Source organism: Epinephelus moara, chromosome 5 (assembly GCF_006386435.1).
Source record: "Epinephelus moara isolate mb chromosome 5, YSFRI_EMoa_1.0, whole genome shotgun sequence".
NCBI classification, from domain to species: Eukaryota; Metazoa; Chordata; class Actinopteri; order Perciformes; family Serranidae; genus Epinephelus; species Epinephelus moara.
In genome coordinates, this window is record NC_065510.1 from 13,505,659 (window position 1) to 13,522,163 (window position 16,505).

A 16,505-nucleotide genomic window follows, 5' to 3' on the forward strand; every position below is an offset into this window, starting at 1 on the left:
TGCACTACCCTTCATGATTGCTGTTTTAATAAGTGTGTTGTGTAATCATTATAGCATGCAGCTCTGGTTGTTTACTCTTCACACCTCTGAAATGATAAAACCACTGCAGCTGCAAGTGTGTCAGCCACAAACGTGATATCCGGTACACTGAACAGACGATTAAAAACAACGCCTAATAACTGCCCTTTACAGAGTCTGTATGTGAAACTCAAGAGAGTTTAAGTTGTCTGGCTCGCAACTCGTGGTGCTAACTCAATAAACACCATTTAACAGCAACAACAGTGCTGGTGACGGTGTTAACCCGCGCTACGTATCTGTGTCAATGGCATCCCAATATCCAACACATTCTCACTCCAACCTCGTTACATATCAGCGTTTGGTCATAGGCTTTCCACGTACAGATTTGACGTGCAAGGCTCCTGCTCCCCTGGGTGCGTTGGTTGCTGAAGTTCTTGACACTTTCTGTGTCAAGTTCTGCATTGTCTTCTTTCAAAATACACTTCCATTTTCACAGGAAATTTACTGTTTGCATACAGTCTCTTTCAAAATAAATGCACTATGTCAGTACAACACCTCAAATTGATGCTTTATTTCCTTCAACAACAAACACACGTGGTTGGCTATAGGCAAAGGAACAGGGTTTGGCTTTAGAATCTTACGGTATATGAACACCGCTCTTGGCTCTCGAAAGTCAGCTTTTGTTGGACCCATCCACCACAAGTCCTGCCCGCCCCATATGGATTTTTGTCGCTTTAACTTTCATTCTTGCGCCACCACGCTTCCCCTGACGCCGCTGGTCAGTATAATGATGACCGGCTTCATGCCGACATTAAAGGACAGCTTGTTTCGTCTGTGTCTGACACCACAAGTCACTGCCCAAGCGCCAGATTTTGAAGACTTCGGAGTGAGGCTGGGCTGCAATATCAGTGGTAACTGCTGTATGAGTGCAGTGCAAAGCAGCAGCACTGAGCGAGCTAGTTGGATACACACATGCCCCAACATTCACGCAGGGCCGGACTGGCATACCAAAACAAACCACAGATAAGCTTGGATTACAACACACACAGAGCCAGCCTCACTTCATTCTCTGTTCCGGATGCTATTACACCACTATATTTTTCATAGCTAACCATGGTTGACTGCTACATCAATTCTTTTAATGTCACATACAGAACCTGTCATGACTCAGAAATGTCCCTTAGATGAGAATATATCAATGATTGTTAACTTGAAGGATTACAAGTTAAATTTAGAATGATATTTATCAGGCCCAGCTTTCCCCTCTACACTGTTTGCCATGGGTGTAGCATGTTTATCTTCTTGAAGCACTCAGTCTAATCAAATGTAACAACTCTCCACCCTGCTAAGCCACAGGAAAAGGTGATTAAGATCTCCACTTCATCCTTGACAGACCAGATATTTCAACTAAATATGTCTCATCAGACACCAACACTTCAACTGAAGCAGTTCCACTGGGCTGCTATGATTCTCTCTGTTGTTGCCTCTGTTGTTATCAGTCTGTTATAAAACGAGTTTGTGCGAAAGTGACCACATTTTTTGGGTGTCATAATTCTGGTTTAAAACTCCCTGTTTGCATCACACTGTCACATTTCCTTAACTTGTTTTCCCTCCATCATCTCATCGACACAGATTTTCAAATGATTCCGTTTCTCAGCAGACTCATGCTGATTATTTGTTCATTTATACTGGCTTCATGAATATAGCACATATCCATATATTAGATCGACCTGGTCTCACTCCCAACCCGTCATATACCAATGCGTGGTCAATGGCCCTTGGTGGCAGATACCGGCACACTGAGGCACCTTTTGTGGCGGTATAAGATGCACCAAGCAGCGTCATTTTGTACTCTCTGAGCAACTGCTGTAGTATTAGAGCAAGGAGGTCTGTATGGGGGAGTAGGATGGGTCAAACATACAATAAACTTTCACCTGGGAGACAGCTGTTCATGTAAAACTAAAAGTCAACCAAGTTATTTTGATAACATTGTAGCTTAGCGTGCTGGTATGTCGTTGCGTAACTGAAGAACTTGCCACGTCACCCTGGTTACTAACTCTTTAAATTGTTGCCATATGACAGATGCTACAGAGCTGCCAAAACATGAACCACCAGACTCAGAGACAGCTTCTTTCCCACAGCCATCAGCACACTAAATAAAACAAAAACCTAATATGTTTACTATCGCCATTCTGCCATCCACTAAGCACTTTGCTGCACTTTAAATACTTTTTATTTATTTATTTATTGCACATTTTATCCTCACTCAATGCACTGTTTCTTGGATTTTTATGTTCTTTGTTGGAACCCATCACTTGAGTGTCACAACTAAATCTGTTGTATTCCTATGCAATGTCAACAAAGGCTTTCAAAGCTTAAGTTATGTTGGTAACAAACGTACTTATTTAAAGCCAAACCGGAAGGCATGTTGCCTAAACCTGAGGAAGTGAACCTATGCTGCAAGTTTATTTTGGAAAGAGACTATATGCATTTCTTATCGAGCAGAAACTGTACATTTCCTGTGAAAACAGAGGTGTATTTTTGAAAAGACAGAGCATGTAACGAGCAATATCAACGCAATGTGTACGGCCACTGACCAAGCTTCAGTATGTGACGAGTTGGGAGTGAAAACGTGTTGGCAGAATATGTTTATGAATGAGTACTGAATTCAGACACTGTCAATATGTGTAAATAATCAACTCTACTTTCAGATGTTGTGAGATTCAGATATTCCCCACAGTCAGTATCTCTTAGAGAGCACCCTGCTGTAAATCTACAGAGGAAAAATAATCTCATCACTCTGCCACTGCAGAGTTTGCACTCTTTGATTTACTAATTCTTGATCCTGTTTTTGTACATTGTTTGTGACAACTGATATGAGCTTTACGCCTTCAGAGTCAGGACATCTCTGAAGAGGTGAGGCCATCCTGAATGCTTCTTAAGGTCAGGGTAAGGTCATGGTTACAGGAAAAGGAAATAAAGGTAGATAATGAAGTGATGTGTGTGTGTGTGTGTGTGTGTGTGTGTGTGTGTGTGTGCACATACTCCTTCTCTCTCTATTGCTTATGTACATCTTCATGTCGGAGTATCTTATAAAGAACCCAGTAGAATATATTGAAGAAGAGGAAGGCCAGAGGGAAGCCGGCCCTCGACACAGTGTCAATCTTTTTGGCTCTGTCGATAAATAACTTCCTCATTTCTTCGGTGGTTTTACCCCCTCCACCTGCCGCTGCTCCAGGTGGATTCTGGGCCGTGTTTGCTGTGGCTCCTGGGGTGTTCACTACAGTAACAGTATTGTTGGTGCTGGCCTTCATGTCCTTGCTGTTGCTGGGAGTGGAGGTCACCGCTGCTGTGGAGGTCAGTCTGCTCTCATGTGCTTCCCCTTCCTGTTGGGGAGACAAGGACGAGGAGGAAGAGGTCACAGGTCAGATAATAGTGCTTACAAGTGATCCTTTTGTTTCTCTCTTCATAGGCTGCAAGTGCCACTGATGGGCCCTTAAACTGATATACTGCTTTCTTTATATTTAAAACTGGCCTTGGATTGGATTGGTAAGTGCAGAAATAATTCATTTGACACTCGATGTCTTTGAGAATTTCATCTCAAAAGAAAGTAGCGCTCTCCCATAAGCATTATAGATTGCTGGACAAACTTTTGCTCCTTGCTTGTAAATGCATCTTGTACCCAACGAATAGTAAAAGTCTGGTACACGGAGATTTTAAGTGTCTTACCTCATGAAAGAATAAGTGCTGTCCTCAGGGATGATGAGGACTCATTTCTTAAGATCTGGAGCCTTTTCCTAAACTATTTACCATCTGCACTTAAAGAAACTTTGTTAAAAGGTTGATACCCTTCTGAGTGGAAGCAAACTTTATCTAGTGCCATGTAAGATTTCCCAAATGCTTATTTTGTAATACTTTTGGGGATCATCTTTTACCGTATGCTGTTGCTGAGAGTCACGGGACAATGTCCTTCACTATCTGGGATACCATCATCGTCAATACTGTTGTTATCTTTCTTATCTAGTTATTTTAATCTATGTTTTTTTTTCTTAATTATTATTTCAACCATATTCTACATCTGTATGTGATATAAAAAGTCCTTTTTTATGTTGTATCTATGGGGTGTGGGGCTCTGACCGTTCTGTAACACTGTGAGCCTTGTGTCCTGAAAATAATACATTTCATAACTAAGCATACTTTTGGTCCCTCGGAGGTTCATGCTCTGTATTTTGTTTTGCTTTAACAGCCTGATAAGATGAATCAATCCTGCATTTTTTTCCAAGTGCAGACACCCTAAGATTTGTGATAAAACTGGAATTTCAAGTTAAAAATTTACTGTCATAATTTTACAATCAACTAAGCATGATCAAAATACCAACACTACATTTCAAAATGCAACCCCCCCCCCCCCCCCCCCCCCCCCCCATCTCTGCATACTTATACATTACTTTGTGGTTGTTTGTTTTTTTGGACTGATGCTTCCTGTTTGCTCCCTTTGCTTATCTTATCTTATCTTATCTTACTCCAATCTTAAAATCAGTACATTGGTTACCTCTGGTCTGTCACAGAATTAATTTTAAAATTCTCTTATTGGTTTTTAAACCACTGATGGCCTTGTCTCATCTTATCTGTCTGACATGGTCAAGATACATGTGCCTGTTATGTCCCTGAGAGCCTCTGACTCAATCCTCTTGACTGTCCCTGATGTCGGGACTGAAAGACACAGAGAGGCAGCCTTTTTTCATTATGCCTCTAAACTCTGAAACAGTCTCCCTGAAGGTCTTCAGGGCTCTAAGCCTGTTGAAACATTCAAATGAAATCTTGAGACACATCTTTTTATCATTGCCTCCTCCTGAAATGTGTTTTTAAACTGATGAAGTTTTATTTTATTTAGGCCTGCAGATTTAACTGAATTTCATTTTATTGTATTTATTTTTTATCATCTTTTTTTAATCACAAATGTTTTGATTGTCTTTTATGTGCTGCACTTTGTGTTGCAGTGTATGCATGAATTATGTTGTATAAATTAAGTTAATATTATTTAGCTCTTTGCCTTTAGTGGAGAGGACAGACTTAAGTGTGAAATGGGGAGAGAGGGGATGACATGCAGGCTGGAATTGAGCCCTCGGCCACTGTGGCAAGGACAATAGATTTATATGTGGGATGTCCGCTCTATCCAGTGAGCTACTGGGCGCCCTGTATTATTAATTGTTTTTAGAGTTTTGAAAATGTGACCACAGATTGGACAAAAGGAAGTTACCGACTGTAAAAAAAAATATTAATGGTTGATAACCAGTCATCATGGAACATTTCCTAAGCTTCCTCAAAAATGTTAACGGTATCCTCGAGACACTGTACTCAACATTTAACTTTTCCCATTGTCCAGTAAAATCTTGGATATTGTGCCAGTTTGTTGCATCAACATGAGCCGTACCTCCAGTTCTTAACTGAGGTTATAACAAACATCAAACAGTGTTCCTGTTTGTGCGTTCAAATGAGCAAACTGGTGGGGGAGGACGTACAAAAAATACATGCAAGTGAAACATGCACAGTATGTAAAAATGTGCACACACACACACACACACACACACACACACTGTACCATTACCCTGTGGTTGCTGGTGTAGATGTTGCTCATAGATCCATAAGGAGGGTCTGTTGGTTTGAGGCCGTTGTCAACATTAACACGACGGAGGGAGGCAGCTAGCTCCTCTGGATCAACTGCACCTCCACTGTTCTACCGGTCGACAGCATGCACACCAGTGATGAACAGACAGAAACCAAAAGGAAAAACAAAACAAACTGCATCCAAAAACAGGGTTGGGACTCCCGATCATTCAGTCAACAAATGTGTTCAATGTTTAGATGCTGCCAAACAGATTTTGCTTTAGTTTTTTTGTCTAAATTCTAAACAATTCCCTGAACGATTACTTTTATAGAATAACTGTCAAATAATATTATCTCAAGCATATTTAAAGCACAAACAGCAGTATTAGAAAACTGCAGTTCTGCTTTTTATTTATTTATTTATTTTTTTTACTGCTTTTTACTTTTGAAATAAGTTACAGCAACACCAGCAGCTCTCTCTGCTGCTAAAAATATACACAAACAATATACTTAACTTGTGCTTGACACCTGATGGTGAATCCAACCGGACCCAAAGGACTTAATTCCCGACCAGACAGAAGGACTATTACATGGCAGGGATCAACAATAAGGAAGTAAAATGCCATGTCAGGAGAGTAAATTGCTGCGTTGGACAAGTGGTAAGATGGAAATAAACAGTTTTTTTCTAGAGCTGATGATTGAAATAGCTAAGGAGTGAGCCATCTCACTTCTTTCTCGCCTCTGTCGATAGTTGCACATGTGCAGTATCGATCGGGCACTAGCGAGAAAATGATGGAGGGTATAGACCAGGGGTAGGCAACATGTGGCTCTGGAGCCACATACGTTTTTATTTATCATTATTTTAGGCCTAAAGATATTTCTACACTCTCTACTTGTAAAAATGTGTAGCCCACACACAGAAATAAAACACTTCCAACAATTCCAGCTCTACAAATTTAAATCTTTTAACACATTAAAAATAAGTAAATGCTGTGTGTGAGTTGACTGAATGCGGAGTTGACGCCTTCCCAACCCACAGAGATCGTAAACATGCACTGACAACAGACTCATCCTCTGTTTGGATGAACTTTTGTCAGAGAAATAACTTTATACAAAATAAAGTTTAAATGATATAACCAAACAGATGAAGGTAGAGCCATGCTGCATCATGCACTAACACAGTCAGTGAGATGTGGGGTTTCAGGACAGTCAAACATGCACAGTCAGATGCACTCTCACTGTATCTACTGTTTTCAACATTACTCTCTTACATCGTGATTTTTGCACCCTTCTACCTCTTTCTAATCTAATGTTGTCCTCTAAGCAGCAAGCTGGAACAGCATGTCACCACCAGGTGGCAGCCTCAAACCAGAGTTGCAAGAACAACAAACTAAGTCTATAAGTCTGTGTGTACATGTGCATGTCTGTGTGCAGGTATACATAGTAGCATGTGTAGGATTTTCCTGTACCTTGCTCTTGCTCTTGTGATGCCGCCTAAATCGCAGCAGCTCTTTATGTTGCCTCGACACAAAGTTGACGGCAGCGTACTCCAACAGCGCAGAGAAGACAAAGAGAAGACACACTGCCATCCAGATGTCTATGGCCTTCACATAAGAGACCTGCAAACACACACATACACACTGCATTAAGTAAAGTGTCAATCTGCAGATCTGCACCCACCACAGGCCTCTTTAATCTTAGACTGTCGATTTTATTTCGAGGTACACATTTGTTTCTACATTGTTTCTGACATGAGGTGCTGCTGACCACAGGTGAACTTTAGCATTAAGTCTTGCTTGAGATGGGCTTGAGGGATGGCAGCGTGGTAAATCAGTAGGTCAGTTCACTTTTGACATTTTTAGATTTTGCCTGACTGAACGCTGCATCTTAAGACAGTCTGTTTGATACTTACCTTGTGACCCAAACCCTGAAGCAACCAGACAGAGTGGGATACAATATTTTGTCCAACTCCAATGAAAATGGTTTAAATCTCTCTCACAACAGTACGTCAAAAATATTTGTACACAAAAAAATAATTTCACTTCCTCTGATGTAGTGACTCTCTAGTGAGTCTTTTTAGTGTCAAGGAACCCTAAACTGAAACACATTAGGTCACAGGCCCCTGTTTGATAAGATTATGCTCCAGGAACCTCCATCTGAAAAGATTTTGATTAAGATTTGATTAAGACCAGTATTCTGCAGCTGCCACCCACAGTTAACATAACTGTGGAGGAAGTGAAACCTACTGTATGATCAGGACTTCACTGTTATGACTCATACTCAATTAAATAGCAAAGACAAACTATTCCATATTTTTCTGGGTACCCTCCAGAACTCCCTCGAGGACCCCCAGGTTGAGAAGCACTGATTAAATGTCATCAACGTTTTTCAGGCCAGAGACCCCTCAGCTGAAAGCGAGACGGAGCAGGGACCCCCTAATACATATATAAAATTGAGTTGCATAATAAACTGGTCCGACAATCATGCACAGGGTGGCCTAAAGTAGCATTTATAAACATACTTTTATATGGTGCATACAATACTTTGCTATTAAAATAATAATTACTGACAGATTTCTATGTGTACACAGCATAGATTCATTTGACAAGGATTCATCGTTAACAGTTAGTCTATCATCAGTGTTGTGTAGTGTAAATTAAATGTTTTTTTGTTTTTTTTTAATGAGTAGGCCAATTTATCTTTCATAATATAATGTTGGATTCATGTTAATCTGTACCGTAAAACTTGAATAATAGCCTGGGCTATTATTTTCTTAAATCACTGAAATCAACGGGGCTATATTTGGGACAGGCCTTTAATTCCTTTCAAACAAAACTGTTGCTCAGCAAAGATGGGAAATACAATCAAACTGTTTGTTTAAACCAGTGTGAATATTACTTGTATGGAAATTAGGCTTCAGGTAACATTATGATCAATTACAGATCATTCATTTGATCTAGCTCCAACAGACAGCACATCAGAGACAGAGTTACGACACTTGCGGATTACACCACCCGGCATGCCGACACAACACCACTTTATCCTGTTAAAACAATACTCACATCATAAATCAATTTTTACAAAAAAACAGTTGATTCTTTTGATCTGAGGACACTTACGGATTAAAGGAATATGAATAACTTGCAGCCAACAACCTGCTTTTATACATCTGAAGAAGAACTTCTCCAAAAAAAAAATGAACTGCTTGCCGACCAGACCAGGCGTCTATTGAGACGGGCATTTATTTGTCAAATTGTGTAGCCACACCGGGCTAGTCAAAGGGACTGTGCGTTAAATTGATACTATGCTTTAATTGAAGTTTTGCGGTATTTTCAGAAATATTTTAATTTTGTTAAAAATTGATCAAACAATAATTTGGCCGTCCCCCTGCAGTAACTTTGGGGACACAGTCACAGACCCCCTCTTGAAAACCCATAATCTCATGTATGTCCTATAGCCGGCTCATATTTTACCACAATCATTACAGACAGTGTTTTAGGGCTGCAGCTGCTGCCCTTCACACACACACTCAAACACACTCCCCGTGGCTGTGCTGCTGATGCTTGTGGTGTCAAAATGATGCAACCTCATTTCTTTATGAAATTATGACTTATTCAGACATGTGTTACATACTGGAGTGCAAAGTTCTGTTGAGCACCGGAAACATGAGAAATCTCCTAACCTATAAACACACACACACTCAGCCATGTTGTTGAGGTGTATGTGTACAGTATGTGTGAGAGAGATGGGTGTGCTAATAAGGGTTACGCAACAAAGTGCTCCATTTGTGATTTTTTCTCATGCATACAAGATACCAGAAACAAGACTGAGGGACACTTTCTCACACATGCACTAGCAGATACATGATGTGTGTAATCAACACATACTCACGCCTTCCCATGCACAACATCCACCAATAAAAATGAGTTGTTTCAGATCCCAGGAGAGAGAATAAATCAGCTCTGCTACACATACACTCTGTTTGTCCACCTCCATCTACTACCTACCTTTTTGTATGTACCGTGTTTAACCCTTTGAACCAGATGGACACAGTCTGTCTGTGCATCCATAGTTACAATACAGCAGATAGAGTCCAGAGTTTTAATGGTGCAGCTTCACCAAAATGTAAAACAATATTAAAAATACTAAAAACAAACAAACATTAACGGAGCACGGGTGAAGCCCACGGCTAACTGACTCTATAGCACCATTACACTTGCTGTTTACATCGCCTAAAGCATGATGGGGGCGGTGGTGGCATGTTATATTTGCATTATACCAAATAAATAAATACAGTTTTTTACAGTTGCTCAGTAAGGCTGCAGCATTAATCAAAAAAAAATATGGCAGGGTGTAATATCCAAATAGCAGGAGCTGCAATTTTATGATAGAGGTAAAATGTGTCATAACACACCATTACAAATGAAGCAGTGTGTTGCTACAGAGACGCCCTCACTGACAAATAATATTCCAGACATAAGGGGACATGTTTGTTTGGTACAGTCCCCAGCAAAAATCACACCATCATCATCATCATAGAGACCATAGGCACCGCTCTACCCTGCACATAGATTGTTTACACCAGACGCTGCAAAAATAGCACCAAGAGAATCATTAAACATCCCAGCCACCCGGATAACTGCATTTTCACCCTGCTGCGGTGGGGATGAAGGCACCAGTTACACCAGTGAAATTGAAATGCAAAAATTGCTATTCCCACTAAAATTGCAACTTATTGTAATTGCACTATCTGTCAAAATAAATGTGTTAGAGCCACTTCAAGCAAGCCCTAGTTCCCTATTATTTTTTGAGTCACTTTAATGCGCCACCTGACCTGGCATCTCGGGAACCTTTAATTAAAGGCAGGGAAAATGAAGTGAGTGTGGAGCGTGGAAGACGCCACAGGGTTACAGTCTTTAAACGCTGCCTATTTGGTTAATCTTAGTTTTTATTGGATGATAAAGTTGTTTCATACCCCATTGATTTGAGCTTTGTTTTTGTAAAGGTCTGTTTATTTGGGGAACATTTGCTTGAATGTTTGTTAAATGTGACAGTCAAGACAATCAGTTCATAACGTCATCCTGCAACTCAACATACATCCTGCAAATCAATCAACGCTTAAACCAACTGAAGCACCCTGGATCATCAAACAGTGAGTGAAATTAAACCAAAGACAGTGAGTGCATCATATCGCCTGTTATGGTGTCTGTGGCATCTTTTTTTTCAGCATATCGCACAGCCCTCTTGCTCAGAGTTCACTTCTTCAAAACTCTTCACACAGTGAGGACAGCAGTAGTCAATGTGGACTGAACTGAGGATCACTTTTCACTGCTTTGACACCAAATGCATCCAATGACCACATCGTTCAAAATTAATGAACTCACTCACTCAAACTCAACCACAGTGCAGCATCTCGCTGACACCACTTGAGCTCTATAATCTTGTTGGAGACATGAGGTCTTATAAGAGAAAGAAAAAGTTCTGCTCCGATAACTCCTTCATGTTTTGTTCCTGGGATTCACTCTCCAAAGTTTGAAGCTTGACTCCAGCAGACTTTTTACTACATAGCTAGCTTATCCTGTGCAGGGGGCTTGAGCATATCACCAGCTTGCCAGACGATCACAGGACTGACAAATACAGAAAACCATTCAAACTCACATTGACACTTGACACGCAATTTAGAGTCTTTCATTCATCTAACCTGCATGTGTTGGGACAGTGGGTGGAAACTGGGGCTCCTAAAAGCTACAGATAAAAAATAAAATACACAAACACAGACCTTTGGCAGTGACGTCCTGGAGCCTGAACTCTGTGTTGTCATTGTGAGGACGGTGGTGATGCCCAGTGCCACTCTGGCTGGGGCAGCGTCCATGTTGATCCAGAAGGAGACCCAGGACAGAATGACGATGAGCAGAGAGGGGATGTACATCTGGATCAGGTAGTAGCCCATCTGACGCTCCAGGTGGAACCGCACTTCGATGCAAGTAAATTTACCTGCAATAAAGCAGAGACACGCCATAAGCAGTTTTCAGAAAGCATTCAGAGAGGAGCATGGCTGCAAACATTGGTCTGGACTTTGGGTCTGCTCATTATGAAGCCCAAAATCTATTAATATTGATATACACATCCCTGTCTTATCTCTGAGCCTCCTGAATCATTCAGTGCCCCCACCCCCCATACAGACAACACATCCCAGTTTGTCTGCTGTCTGTGGTCAGATCCCATTTAATGAAAGACAACATCAGTCTGGATGTCACTCTGTTTGTTTCTCCCTCATGCAGCTGATTTTTTTCTTTACTTGATCCCAGCAGCGCAAACATGATTGATGTAATGTGGCAACCGTTTCACCCTGTGTGCACATTACAGTACCTGCATCGTGATGCTTACAGCAGTGTGTGTGTGTGTGTGTGTATATGTGTGTGTTACCTGTGTTGTAGTGCTTTGTGCAGTATCTGAGGTCTGATTCATCTTTGAGGATGAACTGTGGGAGCGTGAGGCCCTCGGCCACTTGGACTGGTCCGTTCTCCTGCCACTCAAATATCAGGTCGTTCATGGTGTAACCAACTGAAAAAAGCAAACCACATGACAATTTAATAATCAACAACTCATAAAAAAAATATGCAACGTAAAGGTCAAGGAGTGAAAATCATGGAAGCGATAGACAGATTTAGCAAAGGCGTCATGATTCTGTCCTCGGGGCTGCATTTGTCAAATGTCTCATTGTAGCGAATGTGTTCTTGCACCCATCCCCCCTCTGTTTATAATGACTCATCACCCAGATCCCTGTGATTTTAACCAACTCACTACTTCATGATAGAGAACTATGTCTCAAAAAATCTCTATACATTATTTTATGAATAAAAGCAGCAAAACCAGCTTTACATGTTTGCACCGTCTGAATAATAAAAGCAGCAGGTCAGCAGCCACGCGTGGAAGAAGTAATATGACTAGCTGTATGTAGCACAATGCCTTAAATTATCATTATACAGGGGTGATTCTAGGATCAGAGGTTTAGGGGTGCTGAGCACCCAGAGAGCTGCCCGGCCAGGCAAGATAAATTTCACTGTTTTGTACATTTTAACGCAATTTCATTCCCACATTTGTGAAAGAAAAACACTTTTTGGGAAAGTGTGACTAAACCATCAAATCTGAGTTATTTAAAAGGTTATTTAAATGCTGAGCCACAGCAAAAGAGGAATGGATTGGAATCATAAAAGAAACATATCGTAACCCTAATTTCTGGGGGAAGACAACTCATTTTGATACAGCAGCTCCTCAACATACACATAAACAGTATGTATGTTTCTGGAGTAAACCAGCCCCCTATAGTGAGTACCAAAAATACCAAAAATGGACCTTGGACTTATTTTTTGGACTTTTATTTGAAATGAAATGCACAACATGTAATATTAACACATTAACAGTAGTTGACTTTTTCAATGTTTGTCTCTGCCTTTTTCCTTCTTGTCACAATAGGAGTTATAATGTTAATGGGCATCCAGTCAGTTAGCTAGTCAGTAGCACCTTGGCTTTAATATTAACACATGCACATGACACAACAGCTAGCTTCTCTCATTCTAATTCAAACAAAGGACAGTGGTACTGACCACCTGTAACGTTTCCTAGCTAGAAAAAACATCAGCTAACTCCTACCTAACAACATAAACAGTGACCTACGATTAATTGCAGCAAAAATGAGGACTGGTAATGATAATAATGTGTTGGTATTGAGTGGTAGGAGTTAAGAAATGTCCTATATATCCTGGTTTAGGATATATAGGACATTAGGGGGGGGGCTGTTAGGGGGGGTGCTGTATTTTTGTTGTTAAAATATTACGTTTCAACCAAGTACTGTATGGTTTTGACACTTTTCTAGCTTGTTAAAAATGGACATACAGTAAAAAAATAAATAAATAAAAATCTCAAATTTTAGGGGTGCTGGGATTCAATTTAGGGGTGCTTCAGCACCCCCAAAAATGGGCTAGAAACGCCTATGTCATTATATAATTTAATTTAATTTCTGATGTATTAATGTTTTAGCAGCATTTATTTATTTTTAGGATTTTTTGGGGGGCATTTGCCTTTAATGGACAGGACAGAAAAGTTTGAAAGGGGGAGAGAGAGAGGGGGGATGACATGCAGCATAGGCTGGACTTGAACCCAGGCCACTGCAGCAACAGCCTTGTACATGGGGCTCCTGCTCTATCCACTAAGCCACCGACGCCCCAGTGCAGCATTTTGATGTCATACTCATTGTAGGAGACGGTTTGAAGCACTTCACACTTGAAAGTGCAGCGATCGGTTGTTTAAAATGTAAACAGCATCACATGACATTTTAACTGTGATGGTGCTCAAATAATACTAAGTATAAAGCAGCATTAAAGAGACAGTTCATCCTTAAATGAAAAGGACATATTTTTCCTCTTACCTGTAGTGCTGTTTATCAGTCTAGGTTGTTTTGGTGTGAGTTGCTGAGTGTTGGATATATCGGCCATAGAGATGTCTACCTTCTATCAAATATAACGGAACTACATGTCACTCGGCTCGTGGTGCTCAAAGTGCTAAAAAAACCATTTGAAACAGTGTCTCCTTTCAGAAATCATGACCTGGTTACTCAAGATAATCCACAGACCTTGTTGTGAGCAGTTTCATGTAGGAACTATTTTCATTCGATGAAACTACACCTGCCAACCGTATCACCATGGAGAAGGAAGTGTGCATCTACTGCTAGCTCACCTAGCACCACTGAGCTAGATAACTTTACAGCTCAGCCGAGGAGGACAACATTAATATTTAGATCTCTCGCTGCCATAAGCTCAAGCCTTTCATCTTTGAGTAGATGCATGCTTCCTCTTGGCAGCGATATGGTTGGTGGGTGTAGTTTGGTAGAAAGAAAATAGTTCCTACATGAAACTGCTCACAACAAGGTCTGTGGATTATCTTGAGTAACTGGGTCATGATTTCTGGAGAGAGACATTGCTGTTGAGTTTCTCAAATGTATTTTTTGGCACTTTGAGCACCACAAGCTGAGTGCATTATATTGGAGAGAGGGCAGACACCTTTACGGCCAATATCTCCAGCTCTGTAACTCACACTAAAACAATCTAGATTGATAAACTGCACTACAGGTGAGAGGACAAATATGTGTTTTTGATTTTGGTGTGAACTGTCCCTTTAAATAAAAAAAACCAACTAAGATACGTACAGCAAAAATGTATTTAAATGAAGCACTTGAGCAAATCTGAGGACAGTACTGATGCACTGCGAACCATTTTGACAGAGCTCACAGCCCAATACACAATCAGTGTAGTTACATGCACAAGTCAAACAATAAAAAGACTTGAAAATAAACTTCACAGCGACAGTTTGAGCCCAGGGAGATGATCAGCTGAGAGGTGGCTGGATGTCCTAACCATTACACAAACTATTGTGACTATTATGCTGCTTACTATGATAATAAAAATAAGTCCATGAACTTTTTGAAACATGAAATACAGTGTCAACAGATAATCCAATAATACTGCATCTCCTCACCATGGTGATTCAGAGAATGTTACAAATGGGAAAGAGTGGGAAGAGAAACAAAGTACACAAACATATGTATGAGTATAATGACTGAGAGAGTGGAAGCCACATTAAAATGCATGCAGTCAGTGCACTGTAGGGCTTTTTGGCGAAAGCAGAAACCGGCTGGTACAAGCCTTCAGCCATACACAAAACATTTTGTTCACTTTGCTTCTTAAGGTTCAGCTACAAGTGCGTGAAAAGTTTTTCCTTTTTTGAACACGCATAGCCTACTATGTTCAAAAAAAGAAAAAAAACAGCGGAGACCATGCCTTCAGCCTTCAACACAAGCGCCCAAGCCTCTGTGCTTGGCTCCAGTTTTTTTTAAAATCTTACAATCGCCCCTGGTGGAAACAACGGCTCTGACTGTCAACTCAGAGCTCTTACAAGTTCTGCTGGTCACACCAAATACATCAACTCAAAACACTCGTCTGTCTACATCAAAATCATATCACTGATACAAATGGGATTATCTGAGCAGGGACAATCTGCACATCACGTTACCCTCCACTTCACTTTAATACCACACATTATCGCTACAGTATATGTCATGTATAATATCAAAATGAATTGAAGAGTTGGATCAAGGTACTTTTTTTTCTCTCAAACATGCATCATCATTTCCTGTCATCCTCTGGCTCTCTCTGGCTGCATGTGCGTGTCTTTATGTTTCCCCAGAGCAACACAGCGATAAAAATAATCTATTATAAATACATATATAAATAAAAAACAGAGCTAGATGTATGCACGGTAATGCCTTCGGCCAGTGGGCTGGAGCAGAGTAAAGCCACCAATGAAGACAAATAATCTGTCTAAGTGTTATCTGTCCCCTGGGGCCAGGCTGCACTCCTGATTGGACAAAGGAGGAATTAGTCATCATAACCCTATCAACATTATTAAACACGACTTTGTATTCCCTTAAAAAGATACAGCCACGTGTCTGCTTTCATACTGTACCCAGTCCAGTGGAAGGAGGATGATTCTAAATATACTTCAGTAAGATGTATGGATGAATGAGAAATGAGAGAAAACATGAGATAGACACGGCAGGGCTGTTGGAACGAATTTCAGGAGCTGAATATAAATCGAATAATTAAAAAGTTTATACTAATCAAATGCTGAAATAAGATTTAGAATTTGAAAAGGAGACAAAATGCAAATAGTGCATTTCGAAGAAAATCAGTGGAGAGAAGTTCAGTTGGTTTTAATTTTGGATCACTACTGCTGTCACTGACCAGTATAAATATCTCAGCCTGATGCTGGATGAGCACATATCATTAAAAGCACCGGATTTGGCAAACTAACTCAACGACATG

The 16,505-nt window shown here is 40.5% G+C and overlaps 1 protein-coding gene across 2 annotated transcripts in view; it reads right to left on the reverse strand.

Moving 5' to 3' along the window:
* Positions 1 to 2,196: 2,196 nt before the first annotated feature.
* glra3 (glycine receptor, alpha 3) overlaps positions 2,197 to 16,505 on the reverse strand; it is a 59,335-nt gene continuing 45,026 nt past the window's right edge. The window contains exons 6-10 of one of the 2 annotated variants that reach the window (XM_050045587.1): positions 12,052 to 12,189; positions 11,405 to 11,619; positions 7,095 to 7,244; positions 5,627 to 5,755; positions 2,197 to 3,404 (exon numbers count right to left, since the gene is read on the reverse strand). In XM_050045587.1, the coding sequence (XP_049901544.1) occupies positions 3,075 to 3,404; positions 5,627 to 5,755; positions 7,095 to 7,244; positions 11,405 to 11,619; positions 12,052 to 12,189 (962 nt within the window). In that variant the 3' untranslated portion in view covers positions 2,197 to 3,074. The remainder of the gene's footprint in view (positions 3,405 to 5,626; positions 5,756 to 7,094; positions 7,245 to 11,404; positions 11,620 to 12,051; positions 12,190 to 16,505) is intronic. The other variant, XM_050045589.1, reaches the window with a different exon arrangement.